Raw genomic sequence first — 19,587 nt, 5'->3', positions numbered from 1 at the left:
TGCCTACCTGTGCCGAGTGTTTAGCACTCGGTAAAGGGGCTCTTTGCCGAGAGCCTAACTTTACCGAGTGCGGCACTCGGCAAAGCCGTCTTTGCCGAGTGCCCGACAAAAGGCACTCGGCAAAGAATGCAACACTCGGCAAAGCCTCGGATTCCGGTAGTGGGGGTTGCCATGCATTTTATGTAGATCAATTAGAAGATGTCAGAATATTCTAATCTTAAGAAATTGCAAATAATTTTTTTTTTATGTAGACTGTTTTTAGGAGAACATATTAGATACAGTTTTGAACACTGTTAGTTACAACGTGATGATGAAACAAAGTAGTCTTTCCGGTTAGTGCCTAGAAAACTAGAGCTAGAGACCATGCATATTGCTAGTGCCGTTTCCTTCAATAATTAGAAATTTGATAATAAATTAAAAGAATATTATACATAATTTTTACATTCCCTTATGGTTTATGATTTATCTTCCCCGCTGTGTGCGGAGACGCACAAGCTAAGCAGGAGGAGCCTCTTGCTTCCATTTTTTTCTTTTAAAAGATGACAGGATGTGTGGGCGCCGGTCGAGCGAGCTATATATCGCCGTGGCGGGGGCTGCTCAGCCATCCCCTGAGCCTGACTGACCTAACCGATGGACGTACGGCCCTGCCGCCTGCCGGCCGGGCCACGGAAAAGCGCCTCGATCGATCGTCCGGCCTGCAGGTGGCAACGAGCCAGCGGCGTTAGGTTTTTCTACTCGTCGGGCGTCGGCCATGCATGCTCGCAAGCAACGGCATATTAATTGTACTAGTGTAGATCTAGTCCGCCACTTGTCTGCCGTATCCTGAATTGTCGTCTAATCTGGTTGACGAAAGATTTGAGCTATGAATAAACAATTTATAATAGCATATGCATGCTACATTGCTGCAGCTAGTAGCGTGCATGCCTACGACGAGCGAGGTGGTTCCATATAGCACTCTACTCTAGGACTACGACGAGACAGAGGCCAGAGCCCCGCTCGCGTGGTCTTTAACCTGGCGACTGATCTGCCAAAGCTTTTAAGCTTTTGTACGTAGCAGAACTAGGGCGCGGTAGCAGGCTAGCAGCAGCAGCATCACAAGGCATGCATGGAAAGCAGCATATGCACGCATGGGACGGGACGGGACGGGCTAGCTAGTCGATAAAGCTAGATCTGGCGCCGGTAATTTGACATGACCAGCAGTTTAAGCTAGCTATATGGAACCACCTCACATGCACCTGGCTAGCAGCTAACCTGCAGGGTAGACTGCTAGACCCATGATTGGCACGCACGCAATAGATTCACACGCCGCCTCTGCCGGAATGGCTGCGCTTGCAGTTGCCGGCCGGCCGGGCTAGCAGCTTCGGCTGATTCAATTCAGAGACGATGTGGCGCAGGCACCAGCAGGGCATGAGCTCGGCACGATCGACAAGACCGCACGCAGCCAACCACCACACCATTGCATGCACCAATAATGAGGGCCACCCATCTGGATCGATCGGCAGGGTTAATCAGGCACCAATCATGAGTGAAAAACACACTGCGACGTGCCGATCGAGCTTTCCACATATACACTGAGGTGCGGTGCGGGGGGAGGCAAATTTAGCTTGCATTGTCAAATGTCAAACAACCCCTTTTCTGGACACCTCCTACCTGCCGTAGCCGATCGCGCGCGGTGGTGCTGCACCTGCACGTACAGCGCACGAAATTAATGGAAGGAAAAGCGCGCGCGGATTTAGTGGATTCCAACTCCCTCCACAATAATCCATCCGATTCCTTTACACATACTAATAATTTGTGCCTCGGCAGTCGGCACGGCAGCAGCCAGTCACCACGCCTTTCCGTGCCCCATCGATCTCATCTCCCGGCTTCTCCGCGCGATCTCCACCTGGGAGCCATGTGGGAGGGAGTCTGGCTCCTCTCCGCTACGCTCCGCTCGCGTCGCCGCTATGCGTGTCCCTTGGTTCGAGGGCAGGCAGGTGCGCGCATGCAGCTTTCTCGTCCAATATTTGTCTTATTGGTTATCCGCACCAACATATCCTGGACCACCGTATGCGTTGACTCTATCTGAGGTTTTATTTGGTTGCTTGCACGCGGAGCACGCAGCCTGTCTGAGTGGATGCAATAACATTGCATTTTAACACCATTTGTTGCATCTGCTCGTACGCCTAGAACCCACGTATCTCGCCCGTCAGGCTCGTGCGAGCCTGGCTTCCCACACACTGTCAACCAATCAAGCGATATATCTCCAAGGCCTTTGGCACAACAACAGTCTTGATCTGTATAAAGTAGCAAATCCTCCCTGCACTAGAGATGACAATAAACTCTAAATTTTACACTATAAAATTTAAAGATCGAATCGAATTATGGTTCAACAATATTTATATTTATTTTTAAACTAAAATTTATTTAGCACCCTAACAAAAATTTATGAAATAACATTTGGATCACAATCCATTACCACCCCTACCCTTCAGTCGCCCTGATGGCCCTCTTCAACGCCTTATTTAATTAATATAATATAATCGCCGCTTGAACTGTGGGGATCTCAATAATGCCAGATAGATTATACTACCACATCTCTAAATGATGTCTTGTTGCATTGCATTGCATGTTTGGGTTGGCGTGTGGGAGGATGCATGGGAAACAATATGACGTCCTTATTAGCCTGCAGGAACTTCATTATCTCTTCGTTACGCCAGTGACGAAATACTTATGGCCGCCTATATGAGTTCAGCATGCATATCTGACTTCTGAAATATTTTATTTGGTTATACTGTACAAAGTCGTAGGCTGAACATACATTAATACTACTTTCTCCAGTCTTTTTTTTTATTTATCGTGTTTTAGTTAAAAAAATGAACAAATATTCAAGAACAAATGTAGTAATAGATGTTACACTAGTAGTAGAGTACAAGTGTGTAGCTTGAAAAGAAAAGTTTGCAGCCTGCGAGAAGTGGGATATGGTGGTGACAAGCAGTACGACAGCTCGCCTCGTTGTCGTCGCTTCAGGGATTAGGCATTTTACCGTCTCCTGATTGGATTGCAGCAAACAACAGTTGAATCGAGCCAAAGAACGGGGATTGGTTGGCTGCTGTCCCAATTACAAAGGCACTAAAGAGTAAAGACACAAAAGTACGAACGTGGATCCATCCCATGCCACACCTTTCAGCGTAGTTTGGATACTCTAAAGGTTAGTTTAAGAGCTATAAAACCGGAAAGGATTGGAGGGGCTAAATTCCTCTCCTTATTTAATTTTCAATAAAGAGGAGATTTTAGTCTCTCCAATCTTCTCCGGTTTTTGGACTCCCAAACTAGTCCTAAAGTAGTGAGAAAGATTAAAGTGGATTAAGATATATTGTGATAGTTTTTGATCTATTGAAAATTTATACACTTTTCAATCCTCAGATCGATCGTGCGACGATGGATGGGATCCAAATGGATGGAAACACTACACGCGCGGTCGGGCTAGGCTCCTTTGCTGTAGCCATCAGAGATCGGGTCTGTTTGGTTCAGCTTTTTTCTGATCAACTTTTCTGAAAATCTGGTTATAGGGAGAATGTGACTGTGGGGAGAATCTGAGTATCATTACGATTACGTACGGAGAAAGGTAAAGTTGTTCATAGGGCTTAGGATCTAGAAAGTGACGGATTCCTACTATTACAACGACTCAACCGATTATGTGTTTACTAGTTGAGTGCCCGTGCGTTGCAACGGAACCGTATAATAACAAGATAACTTATGTTCATATGTGTGTTATATTGTTATAGGTATGTGTCCGTACGTTGCGACGGAAGTACAAAATTTGTATGAAACATTGATACAGATGAATCTCTCATGACAATGCCACAAAACAAAAGGTTCTCGATGTAATGACCATCTTTGAAACCAGTTAAATTGAGCCATTGTGTGTTATACTTGTACTCTGTTCTATGTATGTGTATCTCTCAAGCTTGAAGTAGAATATAGCTGATTGCTTTTGCGTTAGTCAGTTTTCAGTTTGAAGTAGAATATAGTTGTGGGCATGATTGGTTGATGTACATATATTGCAGCACATCTCTGCCAAAACATGCCCCAGTTTGTTTGCCACGCCCTAGGGCACGGTTTGACAAAGGCCCCAGCGCAGCCTAAACTTCAGCTACCAAGTAAACTAACCTAAAGCCTAAGTACTAAAGAATGAAAATGAAAAATGGTTTCATGAGTTTGCAAGAAAAATGTAGAGTTCAGTCTGGAAGCTGCACATTGGCATTGGGCTCCTATGGGCAAGCAGCTCATGCAGTAATGATTACAAATTGCCTAATAAGAAGATAGTAATTTCTCCTCAAGTTCATGGAAACCACGGTAGACATTCTCCGTTTGGTTCTATGGAAGGTTTAATCGCCTCACCTCAGTCATGTACCTGAAGTTGCAATACAATGTAAGAGAATGGTCTGGTGATGTATGAAGTGGTAGCATGGTTCACGTAACAAAATAAAAGCAGGTCAAGTAGTGGAATAATGCAATGATTTTTTTAAGAATTTAACAGCCAAGTAGTGGAATAATGTAATGGTTTTTTAAGAAATTAACAACGTTCAAACAATTGATAAAAATACATTTGTATGAAATAGTCCAGATAAAAGAGAATCGTAAACATAGGTGTCATTAATGTATAGACTTACCTGTTCGCCAAACTAATTATTTTATCTCGAGCACCTTGATTCGCAGTCCCTGTTTGGTTCAATGAGAATGTTCCATCAAGAAAGAATGAAGCCCCAGCACTTGTGGTGCCTAGCCTGTGTGCAATGACAGATATCCCCCACTCACGGAGGATTGCTAGAACTGATCGCAGCAGGCGCAACTTCAGATTTAGTGAGGGTATGATTGCACCGTTCGATAACAGGTGATCATACACAACAAGTACAGGTCCAGGAAGACCTTTACAGGCACCAAGAAGAGCTCTTGCAACATCATCATCACCAACTAATTCTTCTCCTGAACTTAATCTATCCTGTAGATAAGAGCATGATAATGAGTACCAAAGTGGAATGCTCTCACAGGTAGTCTCAAGTATGCATGTACAGAAAGTACAGAAAATACACATTACCACTGCAGCCTTCTCAAGGTGAAGGCATATAATATCTAAAGGTAAACAAGCTCCATTTGCAGGATCAAGTTTCGAGCCTACTCTTTTCACAACAGAACAAGCTTCTGCAACACCCCCTTTAGTAAGTGCCTGATCAAGGAGTCTAGCCCAAACTTCTCGAACAATTTTGCTATCAGCGTCTCCAGAGTAATTAGCAAAGCTCAGCATTTCCAAGCAAACCTAACAAAAAAATGTTCCAAGTCTTTTTAAGAGAAACCATTTGCTAATAACCCAATATAGATGCAGGATTTGGTAGATACAGGGAACTCCTAGTTGAGTATAATCGTCTGCCGAACTCCTAATAAATCCTCAGTTCCTATGTCAAATGATGATTTTTTTCAGTTCCATTTTTGGCTGAAGTGTTACTAACCAGTAGATTTATTTTGCCAAAACAGTTAACCTCTTTTCACGGAAGCAACTAACCTTATCAATTGGTATAAGGTTGCAACAAGTTGAATCACAGGGATAGGCGCAATCAATCTCCACGGCAGCTCCTCTTTCGAAGTACCAATCACCTACCACCTCTGCAATTTTCTGGAACTCTACAATGTTAGCCAAAGCACCACCTAAGGCTAAAATACAGCTCGTGGGCATCGCAAGAAACACCAAACACAAGCAACATTACAGCAGGCATTGTAGCTCACGTCAGCGCTAAGGAAATGACCTGGTGGAGTTACTTCAATTTGCACTCATTTTGAAGCGAAGAAACATGGTTCATTCAGTTTGCAAGGCAAGTACTTTTAACAATAAAATATTATTCTCCTTCCTTTATTTCAAAGTATAAGTCTTTTGACTTTTCTGGGTACAAAGCAAAAGCAAAAAAACTATGTACGTAGAAACTTTGCAGAAAATAATTTGAGATGGAAGGTTACATAAAATAATTTAAGATCATCTAGAGAAAGATAACTTGATCAAAGAGGGTGAAGTAGTTGCAACAATGGTTGTCTCCCTTTCTATTCTAGCAAGTAGATCCATTAGTAACAGTCTTAGCGCAAATATGTATGACTTGTCAAATTTATGAAGCGACAACCATTCTTATCTTTATAGTGTTGTAATCATCTATTGCTTGCAACTTTAGATGTAATACAAACATTGTAAAAATATGTAAATCATTGCACATGTTGTAGGGATAGCAAACAGGCAAGACTAAAGAGAGCATATGAAAAAAGCCAGAGCATAGTGCCAGTCAACAAGAAATCGCGTTCTAGCAATTACAGACTACATGCTAACACACTCTGCATGAAGTACAAACAGAGAAACCGAAGTGCAAAAACATGACCTTCAGGTTATCTCCCAATATGCATGTGAAGTAGTTCTAAAGTTCAGACCCATGGAAGTATGTAAGAATTTTCTGCCAGTTGGGTGGGTTCTGCACAATTGAACAAGTAAAATATCAGCTTCTTTGATGTCTATACTCCTCAAAATAAAAACATTAATATAGAATCAAGAAATAGGAAAATGAAATTAAGTGCAGAATCTCTCAAATAAAAAGGTGTGCAGAATCTACTAAATAAAAAAGTGTCTTATTTATACTAAAATAGTATAAATAGAAAATCATGAACTCATGCCTATTGGTCCAAATATAAAATGAAATATTGACGTGTGATAAAATATTAGCATACAACGATCACATAAAAACAACAATACATATATTAACATCGACCCCATTATACTGTCACTATTTTATGACCTGGATAATATATTCATTATTCAGCTTCCTCATGCTAGCTTCAAGCTATAGAAACAGATGAAATGGATAATAAACTTCTACAGTTTATATTAGCTAGAAAACAGATGAAATCATACTCAAATGTGGAAAAGCAAATTAAGTGAAATTTATTAGGTAGAAAAAAACAAATAGAAAAGCAAGAGTGGTCATAAGCAACATTCTCCCATGGCTTCCCTTTACTATCATTATTTAGATTAGCTGTAGCAGTCACCCAAATATGATTATGGATCTGGACATTCAGTGGAGTATTCCACTTTAAACTGATTCCAAAAGAAGAAAGACAGTAGTTTTATTTCTTAGAGAATAATTTGCAATTATATAAAACATATATCTACAATAGTTCTTACATATGATATTGTTAACTGCTCTACAGTGATTTGATTTCCTTACATACACAAGCTTAAAGAAAGGACCGCAAACTTGCTCAAATTCAACGGAGAGGTGATGTTCTTCAAGTGGTTGGTTGGGCTCCAACATGGTCCTTCAGGAGAAACCTCGCAAATGGCAGCTCATATAAGGAAGAACTGAAAATATAGCTTTTCAAAACTACATTGCACCAATCAAAACAAGATTATGATGTCAGTAGATAACAAATTAGCAATATATATTCTTCTATAATAGTAGAAGATATGAGCAGCTCCGGCTATTCCGTGCACTGCGATCCACATAGCGATCACGAACTCTAGCATCGGCTCCCTGGTATTAATTTCAAATGAAGATCTTGGTCGCTGCAGCAATGGACAAAAGCCAACAAGTGTGGTGGTTGAGATGTCTTCTAGGATTTTGTTTCATCAAAGCCTCTAAAGTATAATAACATGCACATAGAATCCTGAGCCAGAAAGACATATTCAAAATTGGACACAACAACTTTGTAGAGCAAATCAGAAATTTGGTCATATTATGAGGTTGCAATTCTTACTGTACATGAATTATAAAGACAAGTATCGGCCAAATAGAAACTATACCAGCTCTATACCTCAATAGCAGCTATACAGTGGGCTGCATTTAACACCAACAAAAGTGAAGATGCTCATCTACCATACACAAGCCAGTGGGAAAAGCACTTTTAACTGTAATTCTATTAATTATGAATAAAAAATATTTTCCTATGCCTTCAGAACTTGCATAACTGAAACAGACCTCGAGAGCCAGTGGGAGCTACGTTCTTATCTTCTTATATTCTTAGTTTCAGGCTTTCAGCTATGGATATCAATTATAAACAGTGACGGTCAAACTGGTACCTGGTATGTCAAGTATGGTAATAAATTGTAATATGACAAACGGATCACAAAAGAGCATTTTAGTTTCAGTGTCTCGATACTAACTAAAGCACAAAATGATACCGCAACATTTTTCAAGAGTACATACAAGATAAAACCAACTAATAGAATCTGATCCAACGTTGAAAAGATACCCAATAAAAGATTTTTGTCATTTGTTTGTAATTTAAACATTGTTCTTCTGGGTAGCGGCTAGGAAGAACAGGTGTGGCTCAGAAAATGCTCTAGAATGTAACCAGTAAGGCATCAAAACGAGGAAGAACCTTAGCACGGGGAGCGCTGACATGTCCGAGAATGTACCCATGAGGCTGTTGTTGCCCAGGCTAAGCAAGTGTAGGCCATGTTATTAGAAAAGAGCCCACAATATTTAAAGCCACCCACATGTCAAGTGCATTTATTTGGTATTGTAGATGCTAATGTTGCCACACGTAACTGCTATAGAAATATGTTGACCATTGGAAATAAAAATCATTCAAAGTGACCAAATATATTCTCCCTAGCTGAAAATTTTCAATGGAAAATAGCAGCAGAAATAATGAAAGTGTCTAGAATATTATGCTCATGAAAACAACACAGGTCATGTTGAAGTAAGAATGCAATGGTATAACTGTCACATAGTTCAAATGACCATTGGTGCCAAGGCTTCTATTACAAACAAACTGACTGGGAAGAAAAGGTTAGTTTAGGCATACCCATAGCGGAATCATAGCAGGAAAATTAAATGGGCATGTCCCAGCGCAAACACCAAGTGGCTCCCGAATGATGAAGGTGTCGTTCCCATTAGAAACATTTGATTCATATTCGCCCATTTGCAATGTTCCCATTCCACAAGCATGCTCCACCTCTGTATGATATGGAGTTCAAAACCAAAGTGGTACAATAATTGATCAACATAAGAAAGAGTTCTATCACAAAAAGGTCAACATTTGGAGCATATGAGCAGAGTATTGGGGGCTAAAATAAATAATTCATCAGTAATATTGACATCTCATGGAATCTATATATGGAAATCATGAGACCACATGTAAAGCTACACAAATAATTATGAGCATATATGAGAAAGCAAAGTTTATGTGCCTATTGTTGCAAAACTAAGGTCTGAATTAAAGTGATGATTGAAATTTTCTTTTGGGCGATACAGAAACTTTAAGATAATTACTCTAGTTGTCTATCCAGATAAGAAAACAAAGTGTGTGCTTTCAATAATCTGGGAAGTAACCTAGGCTCCAGAACACGTCACCCCAAGCATCTTTCAACGTCTTCCCCTGCTGTGTAGTGATGTTATTTGCAAGCTTGTCCTGTAATCAGGAGGCAACGATAGTCATGAAAACATTGGGTAATTTGGTTAACTATAACAATTAATTTATCGCAGATAAGTACACACATGGTTAAAATCAAATGCAACAAACTATCGAACGATAATAACAGAAAATAGAACCGAAAATAATCTATTGATTTTCTTTATTCATAATGTGCTCTTGTTTCGCCCCTACTATACACCAAGCACTACCTTCGCCATTGGTTTCCAGTGCTTGACCTTCTCGAATCCATTGGCGTAGCCTCAGTGTCCATGATGAACAAAGAAGAGCATGCCACGCCCGCCGAGGCTTGTCCAAGCCTCCAAGGGGCTTCCCCTAAGGCATGATGCACTTGATCCACCTACAAAGAGCAAGATTACAGGAAGTGAAAAAAACATGGTCATCATGTTTAACATCAAGAAATTTGTGGTTAATTACCATTCATGATTTATGAGGACATGCATTTCTTTATTGCCCATGAGCTGCAAGCAAAAGCAGTATTTTCCCCAAAGAAACATACATCCTGACCATCCACTGTCGGCCATCGGTCCAGGTGCCAGAGCGCCAAGAAGAACGTGGCCGGTTGCGTCCACAGCGAGCACACCGGTATCCCCCGCGCAGATCCAACCCCAATGCCCCAAGCCAGGAAGGTGTCGGCCACGATGGCGTCCGGCTTCTGCTCCAGGGACAACCAGTCCAACAGCCGCTCGACGGGCGCCACCATCTTGATATGCACGGCCTCGAAGAAGCCTGCGAAGTCGGTGCCGCGGACCCTCTCGGAGGGGATGACGTTGGGGATGGTGGCGAGGCGGACGGCCTGACCATCCACCGGCGGCCATCGGTCCAGGTGCCAGAGCGCCAAGAAGAACGTGGCCGGTTGCGTCCACAGCGAGCACACTGGTATCCCCCGCGCAAATCCAACCCCAATGCCCCAAGCTAGGAAGGTGTCGGCCACGATGGCGTTCGGCTTCCGCTCCAGGACAGCCGGTCCAGCAGCCGCTCGACGGGCGCCACCATCTTGATATGCACGGCCTCGACGAAGCCTGAGAAGTCGGCACCGCGGACCCTCTCGGAGGGGATGACGTTGGGGATGGTGGCGAGGCGGACGCGGTCGGGGAGCGTACCGGGCACCCCTGCGGCGGACAGCAGTGGCGCCGATGCTGAATTGCTGATGACGACGCTTCCGCTAGTTTCTGGTTGTGCTCCCAAAGCAGCAGCGCCTCGTCCAAATCCCGCGTCGACCTCAAGCCGATCCTGCCATCCACCATAGCGTTGATTGCGTGGGCGGCCACGGACCATCAACACTTCCATCGATAGATCGGGGCGTGAGAATGAGAACGGAAGGGGAGCGGGACGGCCGCGAACATGGAAGGTGAGCACGAGATCGGTGGAAGGGGATCTAGGTTTAGCGCCCGTCAACGGAAGGTGAGCGGGGCGGCCGCACCATCCGGGCTACCACCATCGGCGTCGGTTTGATGGCGGGGAGCAGGGATGGCGGTGGGTGGGGCGGCCCCATCAATGGAAGGTGAGCGGGGCGGCCCCGTCGATGGAAGGTGAGCGGGGTGGCCGCGTTGACGGCGGGGAGCAGAGATCGAGGAGCTTTGATAGCGGGGAGCGTAGATGGCGGATCGAGGATCTCTTGCGTTGATGGCGGCCGCGCAGCTAGGGCCCCGGATCGCAGGCTCGGCGTTGATGGCGCTCGTCGTCGCGTTGATGGCGGGGAGCAGAGGGGGCGCTTGGTGGGCAGAACCGTGCACCAAATTAATATGTGGACGCCTACAGTAGCATCTTAAGAGTAGTAGAGATGTTGATTTTGGATGGTTTTTGCCCTAACGAATTTTATACAAGCTGGCTAAAAAGCTGACCGTTTAGCAGTCCGTAGCAGTTTCTGGTGGCTAGAAGCTGCCAGAAGCCGAAACAAACATCCCATCGTTTCGGACCACACAGCGAAGGGGAGGAGGGATTGCCGGGGACGACGCGCGCGCATTGCAGTGTGCTTCTGCTTCCGGCCGGCCCCTTGTTTTGGAGAGTGAATAACTACTATCCCTGTCTCTGCGCTCCGCAGTGCAGGCATGGTTCATTTTTAAAGTTGCTTCTAGTATCAAACAGAAGCCCATGTCATATACATTTCATCAGGGTAATGTATGTAGCTACTAAAAGCCTGACGCAGACTCCAGCAGTGCTGTATGCATGCAGGAAACAGCCAAAGAGGGCCAACCTAGAACAAGAAGCCACCCCTACCTAGCATCAGTCCAGGGGAACTGCATTATTGTGTGTGACTGGCAATGCTTCCATATCTGCAGCAGCAATTAGAGCCAGTTACTCCTTTTATGCCATAGCTAGGAAGACTTCTTTCGGGGCGATAATAAAAATTCAAAACACGCATATGACGGCTGATAATTGGTGGTCCGCCCGAGCAGTCAACTCTTGGCCAGTTGGCCACCATGCGGGCGTACGGTGTCTGATAAAGACCGATCAACATTTTGAGCAGCATATTTTTTTAAAAAAAAATGAGGAGGATGACATTCTGCTTTTTTTTAAACAAGGTAACAAGTATAAGGTTGGATCCAATGCCACTAGGCTATATCTATCACCACATTAGCTTTCGTCCGATCTATGTATCTACCATCACCGGTCGACAACTACCGCAACCATCAACTTACAACCATCTCAGCGTCACGTCAGCTTTTTTACACTCTTATTTGAAATGGAGCACGGCGTTTTATCAAAAATAAAAATTCAGTTTTTCGATGAATGAAGCTTTATAAAAGGTTACCAAGAGCGTTACGTTAAGAGGATACAAAGTCTTTTATACAAACTTTTGGTCTCTGCTCAATGCACATAGCCAACCTAAAGGACTAAAAAAAGGAACACATCACCATGCCAAAGCTAGCGACAATCAATCCGAAGACTATAGTGCCACCTATGCGCCCGGGGAAAAATGTCATGGTTGTTCGCACCAAGAGCCGCGACCGTGCCACGTCCAACGGTCGCGCCTCCTCTCGCTGGAGGATAAACCAATTTGAAAGCCACTGTGTCGCTAAATGAATAACCTACGAAGAAGAATAAAAGAGTTTTTTTTGTTTCTCCAAATATAAACACTGAAACACGTGTTTTGACGCTCTATTAAAACCCTAAAGCCAATCTCTAAACATATATGATATGTTTGGTTACTCGCACCGTCTCGTCTTGGACCACCATATGCATTGACTCTGTCTAAGCTCCTGTTTGGTTGTCTGCACAAGAGAGACGCATACTGCATGAGCGGATGCAAAAGAAGCCATTTTATAGCCATTTGGTTGCATCCACTCGTACCCAGAAAACTGACGTATCAGGTCAGCCAGGGCCACCCGAGCCAGCGCGTCCAGACATAGGCATCCAATCAGACGAATAGTGTATGTTTTGTGGTTGATTGATTTAAGTGGCAATTTGTAACACACTCCCAGACTGACCAGGCTAGCCAACACTTAAAGAAAAAATATACCTTCCTTGTGGCAGGAGGCACATATAACTAAGCAAACAAAAAATTATATAGTTTATTAAAATAAATACAAATTACTTAATTTATAAACCATAAATAAAGAATGACATAATTCATAAAACAGCATAACGAACCCCTTCGCGCCGTCCGGCTGTAAGTAGGGGCTCGTGGCATGGAACCTCCGATCCGCCGGCGAGAGAGAGGCGCCGGGCTGCGCGGAAGCAGTCTCTCTATCTCCCTGTCGCCCTTACATATTCTCTCCATTTTAAGCAGTGCTCATTGGCTTTTTTGAGCACTAGAACATGAGCTCTAGAAGTGTGCTGTACACGCCACCATGCGATCACGTGATCGAGAATATGCGTCGAATCATTGCGAGGAATCGTCATATCTGGACAGCAGGATCGGACAGGGCGCATGAATGAGAGAACACGAGAAGCTAAGGCTTCTGTCACTTAATTACTCACTGGTTCCTTAATAATCTATGCGTCTACCGGGGATTAATAATATATATAGGAGGCTGCCTAATGACTCATCTTCAGATAAGGAGGGTTTGGCGGCCTGATCAAGGCCACGAACTCCACATAGCTAGATTGTTAATGGTTAGATCTCGATCGAGTATGCCGCCTAATTCCAGGCACTTACGTTACCGGGGCAGCAGCGAATCCTGATCGTATCTCAAGAACTTACTACTCCACAGTACAGTACGTACTTAATATTCGAAGATGCGCCATAAAATACTAGCATCATCCACATTAATTCATCAGCAGGGACCACGGCACAGTTGTAGGATCGGAGGAGACGAGCGAGCCGGCCTATTGTATGCCATCTGAAGGAATCACGTATACGGGATCCACAGCGTGAGTTTAGTATAGGGGCCGTGTAGACCTGCTATTTATATGCGCGCTCCGATCGCCATCTCAATAATGAGCTGTCCCCATCGTACAGTACACTCCCAAAAACTATTCAGGAGCTCGCCGTATAATATTAATATCAGGCGTGTTCGTACCACCCCAGTGATCGCAGCTGCTCGACACGAATCAGCTGAGCTCACACATGACTGTATGTATCATCTAAGTAATATTTGTTATGGAGATAGCATTAATTTGTCACGGTAAGAAGTGGCAGTTGGAGACGGCAGGCAGATCATGCGAGAGGCATATGATGCATATAGCTGCAGTGCTGCACCTATAGGATCGAGGTACGGAACAATTTGCAGACGTAATGTAATTCCGTTACCTGGATCTTACTTTCATCCACTAGATTTTACAGAGGGTAAGTACGCATGAACAGTGCCGGGCCCTCTAGACGTACTAGCTAGTTACATGATGATGGGGGTGAAGTCAAGTGAAGAACCTTCTCTGTTGGTTGGTTCTTCTAGGACGGCAGGTAGCTTAATTTGCAGATGCCTTCCAGTTCCAGACCCATTGGGGGAAGAGGGACAAAAATAATAACGCGACAATTGGAGGAGGGGCCGGGGTAGTACACTGCCTTGGAGTAGACACGGTTACTGTATTCGACAGTAGTGCCAACATGCCCAAACACATTTTCAGCGACGTTGTGCTTTGTGTGTGGCCTCTCTTTTTCCTCGGTGGCGTAGGCAGCACACAGTGGTCAGGGAATCGAAGAACATGTAATGCAGCAACCACCACAGGTCGGTTTCCGAGGCCACCACACAAGCTAGAGAGAGAGAGAGAGAGAGAGGAAAAATGGTCGTGGTCGGGTATGTTCGCATGATTGGACACCGATTCCATCGATCGAGTAGTCGACCTCCGGGCTGCCGAGCTACACCCGCGGCCGAACCATCGGGGCCGCCGATGATTTCCGCTTCCAATCCACGAGACGGAGCAGGAAGTCCATGACCTCGCCGGGGTCCTGCAGGGAGTAGGAGGCGTTCGTCTCCTTGGGGCACTTGGACACGAGGATCCCGATGCCTTGGCCCCTCTTCCTCAGCACCTTGAAAGCATCCTCGTCGGTGCGGTCGTCGCCGATGTACACCGGGAGGACGTCGCTGCGGTTGGCGAATCCTGGAGAGAGAGAGACAGCGGAAACGTAGGCGGCGTGTCATCCATCCATCCATCCATCCATCCATCAGCTGCCATTTGTTTTTGGGCATGCAGCAGGGGGTGTGATACGCAAGTACTGAATACAAAAACTGCAGGCGAAAGCGACTGTGGACGACACACGGACGGAGACAAGACGATATCCCGCGCGCGCGCCAGGGGAAATACGGAAGAAGAAGGCGGGAGGGAAGTCTGTTGGCTGCATTGTCGCGATGCACGTACCGAGCGATTCGAGCAGGAACTCCAACGCCTTGCCCTTGTCCCACATGATGCTCGGGCGGATCTCCAGAACCTGATGCGCACACCAAAGTTTCCATCAGTCTTGCTCAGTTTCTTCACTACTGATCACTAGCAGTACTGCTATTATCGTCAGGCAAGGACAAGGACAGTCAATCAGCTGCACTGCGTTTGTATATGCGTGTTCCGGTCAAGTCTGTCTAGTTACCTTCCTCCCATGAGTGAGCTTCAGCTTGGGATAGTCCTTGGTCACCGCCTTCACCTGCTCCGCCAGACCATTCCATCTCTGCAGGGAAGGAAGATATATAAGGTATGGAGGCGGTGGTTAGCTACGACAAATTCCTTGTTTTTTTTCAGAATAAATTAGCCGCGCGTACGTGATCGATGCAAACTTTATTTTCATCTACGGCCGGGATGGATCGTCGGAGTAAGGCGTTGCCTACCTTTTCATCTACACATCTGAAGTGCACGGACAGGCAGAACTTGTTGTGCTCCACCTTGGCGCCAGGTGTGGACTTGGTCTTTTCCACCAGCGCCTTGTACACCTGACAGAGATGGGAGTCACCGCGCGCGCGCGCATGGCCATTATTGTTAAATCTCCTCTTGCATCGGGTGGACAGTGGACTTCACAAGCTAAGCGCAGGTGGACTGCAGGCAAGTAGTGTTCTTCTAATCGACTTTAATTAGCAGCGTACCTCGTCCATCACCGGGAGGAACTCGCTTGCTGGTTGGCACAGAACTGACTCGGGCTGCAGAGGTAGGAATGAGAGGGGAAGATTTGATTGATCAGCCAAAGTCATCATGCATGGAGTGCAGAGGGATGAGAATGATCGGTAGTCTAGCTCGGACGAACTCTCAAGGAGGAGATGAAAGTGAGGAGAGCTAGAAACCGCACATTGGAGCTTGGTCCCTTGATGTCCATGCCATGGCTGCCGGCGTAGTAGAGCTCCGAGAGGGCGACGAAGTTGCGCACCTGAGCAGCGCGCGCGCGCGCGCGACAACGAAGAAGAAAGCCAAATCAGCCAATGGTGTGTATGTATGTGTGCACATGCTGCACGCGCGTGCGAGCTTTTCTCAAGTGTCTGCGCCTCTGCGGTGCTGACGACTGGCTGCTGAGACGAGTAGTGGCGCAGGCAATGTACCTTGTCGCGGCAGCGCCCGCTCACGATCGACGTCGGGAAGTGCTTCGCTACGTCGCGCACCGCCGCTCTCATCTGCGCAAGATGAGGGGAGGGGGGGACGTCAGTCGAGTGAGAGCTACTTTTGCCCGGCCGGACGGCATGGAAGGTTGTATGCGCCGGGGACCGTGGTCGATCGAGCAGCACGAGAAGCCTCACCGCGTCGCTCATGTAGGCGGCGTCGGGGTCGGCGACGATGGGGGAGAGCGTGCCGTCGTAGTCTAGGAACATGACGACCTTCTTCCCCTTGGACGCGCTGGCGATCTGCTCGAACTTCCCCAGCGCCGACGGGTGCTTCCTCTGCAGCAGGAGAGGCCAAGCAGACAGGGTCAGCATCGTACCTCGAGGCAAAAAAAACATGCACGCGTGCGCGTGCAAGCTCCCGACGCGTGTCAGGAAGACGAGCGCACGCGCGCGCGGCAAAGAAGACTCACCACCCAGGCCGTGAACTCGTCGGCGGCGCGGGAGCGGGTGGGCGAGGAGGCGCGCATGGCGTCGGCCCAGGTGCCGCTGGCCGAGCGCGCGGCCGCCGCTGCCAGGTCGAGGTACCGCAGGGACATTGCGCCGGCGGCCGCGCCCCGGCAGGCAAGGAGGGCCGGGCTGGGGCCCGGCAGCGCGGCTCCGGCCGCAATGCCCATCTCGGACACGACCACGTCCTGCTGGTTCGTCATGTGCTTCGCTTCTCCAGCGGCCTAGCCCAGGCAGCAGGTTCGTGGGAGGCAAATCCGGCGACTTTCTCGATCGTCCCGTCGCAGCAGTGCAGCACGAAGCAAATGGACGGACGGGACAAACGCAGCGAGCCTTGACTTGGGAGGACTGTGCGGGCTTCTCAGGACAGGGCTTCAGATGTGGGTCGATGCGGGTGGGAGGAGTGCGGGGTACTTTTATAGCGCGGGAGTGGGCCCAGATGGCATGCCACGTAGGATCCGGAGTGGAGCCGACTTCTGGGCCGGGGTGGTCGCCGCAGTGGCATTGGTGCGTGATGGCCCTGCTCCCCTGCCGTATTGTTTTGTTCCGTAGCACGCAACGGCAACTGGGCGAGGGCGAAGGGAAAAAGCAAGTCTACATCTACATGTGCTGATGTGCATAACACGAGACCGCATGCACTATTCGTTCTACCCATCTCGAAGGACGAAGAAACGCGTTGGGGGCTTGGGGCTGAATGGAAACCTTTGGATTTCGGCCACTGTTTCAACACTGTCCAATAAAACATAAAAACAGTGTTTCGATACTGTAGCAATGTATAGACGTCTTACTAGTACTCTTAAAAAAACTATTGCTACTATTTGTAAATATATTTCTTTGGAAAGAGCTTGCTACATCTGTTTGTACGCATATTAGTTAATGTACATATTTATAAATCCAATTTGGTAGTGGTCCTTAAAAGAACCGTTACTAAAATAGACTTTCAGTACCTTTTGTGGTTAGAACCGGTCCAGAGGAACATCACATCTTAGTACCGATTCATGCCATATGAACTAGTATTAAAAAGGAACCTTTACTACTGGTGCTCACAAAAAAACAATACTAATTAAAGCGCCGTTTTCGGTACTAGGACATGCATTTTGAACTACAGAGTAGAGTGTTTAGTCCCGGCTGCACAATACTGGATTGGGGGGATCTGTTACTATAGTCGATTTATTTTAGAAATGACGTGTGCTATGCCATGTTATGTTTAGCATTCCTTGCCCATTTGCCAGATCTCTCATGTGCACACATGAAATGATCAGAGCATTGAATCATTAAGATGATAGACTTGTTGGCCTATTGATAAGTAGGGTCTGTGTAAGAACAACCCGGATAGATGGAGAGAGAACAGTGTTCGAGGCGCGCGGTTATGTAAATTCATCGAACCTAGACACTTGTCCAACAAGAAGGGAAATGTCGTGTGCAAGTACACTCTGCACGATGTGGCAGTAGTAGTTAATTGTGTTTGTCGCCGTCCGTTCGAGTTCTTGAGAGAGAGAAAGACTGCTTGACGCGGCCTTATTACTTCTCTTGTTCAAATTAGAGGTTTTCCTCTAATTTTCGTCTTTTTTTCCTTAGGAATTAAACTTGTTATGGACGAAACAAAGATGGTGTTATATAAAATACATGATTCCGCTGCATATATAACTATGCCCCACGCAGCTAGGCGGCTTCACATGTTAGGAACCGACGACTTGTTAAAGAAGAAGAAATTATTCGACCCTTATATACTCCGCAGCTCGTTGCTTTTCTGTATTTCTGGAGGGTCTGGGACGACACTGATTGCATAACCAAAACCATCAAGGATATAAATTTGCATCTGTTTAAAGACACAACTCAACACACCCATTGTATATGCCCTAAGCTTAATCGTACATACCAATTATATGCCTAGGACCCTGCTTCTGAGTTCTGACTCACATGTTAGGAACCGCCCATTCAGATTCTTCCCGCTGTCGTCAGGCGCTAGCTAGCTGTTCGATCACGCTGTCAAGTGCAGCGTAGCAACTTAAAAAAAGAAGAGAAGGAGGGTCAACTAAGGGGGTGTTTGGAGGCGTTTGATGTGACCCGGGCTAAACTTTAGTCCACATAACCAAACACCCCCTAACATATAATTCTCTGAGACCTAAGTCGGGCACCAGCGGCTTTCATTGGCCGGTATCTGCTCTAGCTTTTACGCTGTTGATTTGCCTGATGCTCTTCACTAAAAGATGCAGCCAAATTAATAAACGGAAAAACACACCCCGCATCATCGTTCTTGGTGGCAGCAGCAGCAACAACAACAATAACAACAGCCAGTCGGAACAACAAACCGAGCAACTGCTGCTACCAAATATACTTTTCCATCGTGATGGACTCGACGAGCCGCCGGCTTTCCGTGCGCGTACTTGCAGTTGCAGCGACACGTACAGCATATAATTAGTTAAATCGTCGTGTTCATGGTCGGAAAGATGGGGGGATAGGTAGGTCAGACTGCTCGTCTATAAAAATGCGTAGAAATATCATTACCTGATGAACGGTTGCTGTCATGTCAGTCAGCTCGCAAACATTAATTGCTGCGCGCCATGCGTATTTCAGATGGAAAGTTCGAAATGAATTTTTTTTATCTGCTCGTGGGCTCGGTCGGCACCAGAGATTTTTCAGGCCCGTCGCGATCGGGCCGAGCTCGCTAGTGCGCGGCGGGCCGGGGGGAAAAGAGGGAGAGAGAGAAAAAGCTTGGGGATGGCAAAACCATCGT

At 46.2% G+C, this 19,587-nt stretch overlaps 2 protein-coding genes across 2 annotated transcripts; both read right to left on the bottom strand.

Moving 5' to 3' along the window:
* Nucleotides 1-4,298: 4,298 nt before the first annotated feature.
* LOC109939597 (nuclear pore complex protein NUP155) lies at nt 4,299-5,303 on the bottom strand. The gene is made up of 3 exons (XM_020537785.1): nt 5,081-5,303; nt 4,656-4,984; nt 4,299-4,396 (listed from the first exon to the last, which is right to left on the bottom strand). The coding sequence occupies exons 1-3, from the start codon at nt 5,285-5,287 to the stop codon at nt 4,360-4,362; spliced, it is 573 nt and encodes a 190-aa protein (XP_020393374.1). The 5' UTR covers nt 5,288-5,303; the 3' UTR covers nt 4,299-4,359.
* Nucleotides 5,304-14,066: 8,763 nt separating this feature from the next.
* On the bottom strand, nt 14,067-17,237 carry LOC103627752 (probable trehalose-phosphate phosphatase 4). Its single transcript, XM_008648061.3, has 9 exons — nt 16,817-17,237; nt 16,542-16,682; nt 16,347-16,418; nt 16,100-16,177; nt 15,900-15,953; nt 15,648-15,749; nt 15,413-15,490; nt 15,190-15,259; nt 14,067-14,931 (listed from the first exon to the last, which is right to left on the bottom strand). The coding sequence occupies exons 1-9, from the start codon at nt 17,051-17,053 to the stop codon at nt 14,690-14,692; spliced, it is 1,074 nt and encodes a 357-aa protein (XP_008646283.1). The 5' UTR covers nt 17,054-17,237; the 3' UTR covers nt 14,067-14,689.
* Nucleotides 17,238-19,587: the final 2,350 nt, after the last annotated feature.

This window comes from Zea mays, chromosome 5, assembly GCF_902167145.1.
Source record: "Zea mays cultivar B73 chromosome 5, Zm-B73-REFERENCE-NAM-5.0, whole genome shotgun sequence".
Classification (NCBI taxonomy): Eukaryota; Viridiplantae; Streptophyta; class Magnoliopsida; order Poales; family Poaceae; genus Zea; species Zea mays.
Note: the sequence above shows the minus strand (reverse complement) of the source record. Positions and strands in the feature narration are given on the sequence as shown.

Bases quoted from the DNA above. Each gene is read 5' to 3' on its own strand.
- LOC109939597 (XM_020537785.1), bottom strand. From the start codon at position 5,287: ATGCTGAGCTTTGCTAATTACTCTGGAGACGCTGATAGCAAAATTGTT. The intron at 4,985-5,080 runs GTAATGTGTATT...TCTTATCTACAG, and splicing joins ACCTTGAGAAGGCTGCAGTG to GATAGATTAAGTTCAGGAGA. The intron at 4,397-4,655 runs GTAAGTCTATAC...TTGCAACTTCAG, and splicing joins ATAATTAGTTTGGCGAACAG to GTACATGACTGAGGTGAGGC.
- LOC103627752 (XM_008648061.3), bottom strand. From the start codon at position 17,053: ATGACGAACCAGCAGGACGTGGTCGTGTCCGAGATGGGCATTGCGGCC. The intron at 15,260-15,412 runs GTAACTAGACAG...TGTGCGCATCAG, and splicing joins AGCTCACTCATGGGAGGAAG to GTTCTGGAGATCCGCCCGAG. The intron at 14,932-15,189 runs GTACGTGCATCG...CTCTCTCTCCAG, and splicing joins GTTCCTGCTCGAATCGCTCG to GATTCGCCAACCGCAGCGAC.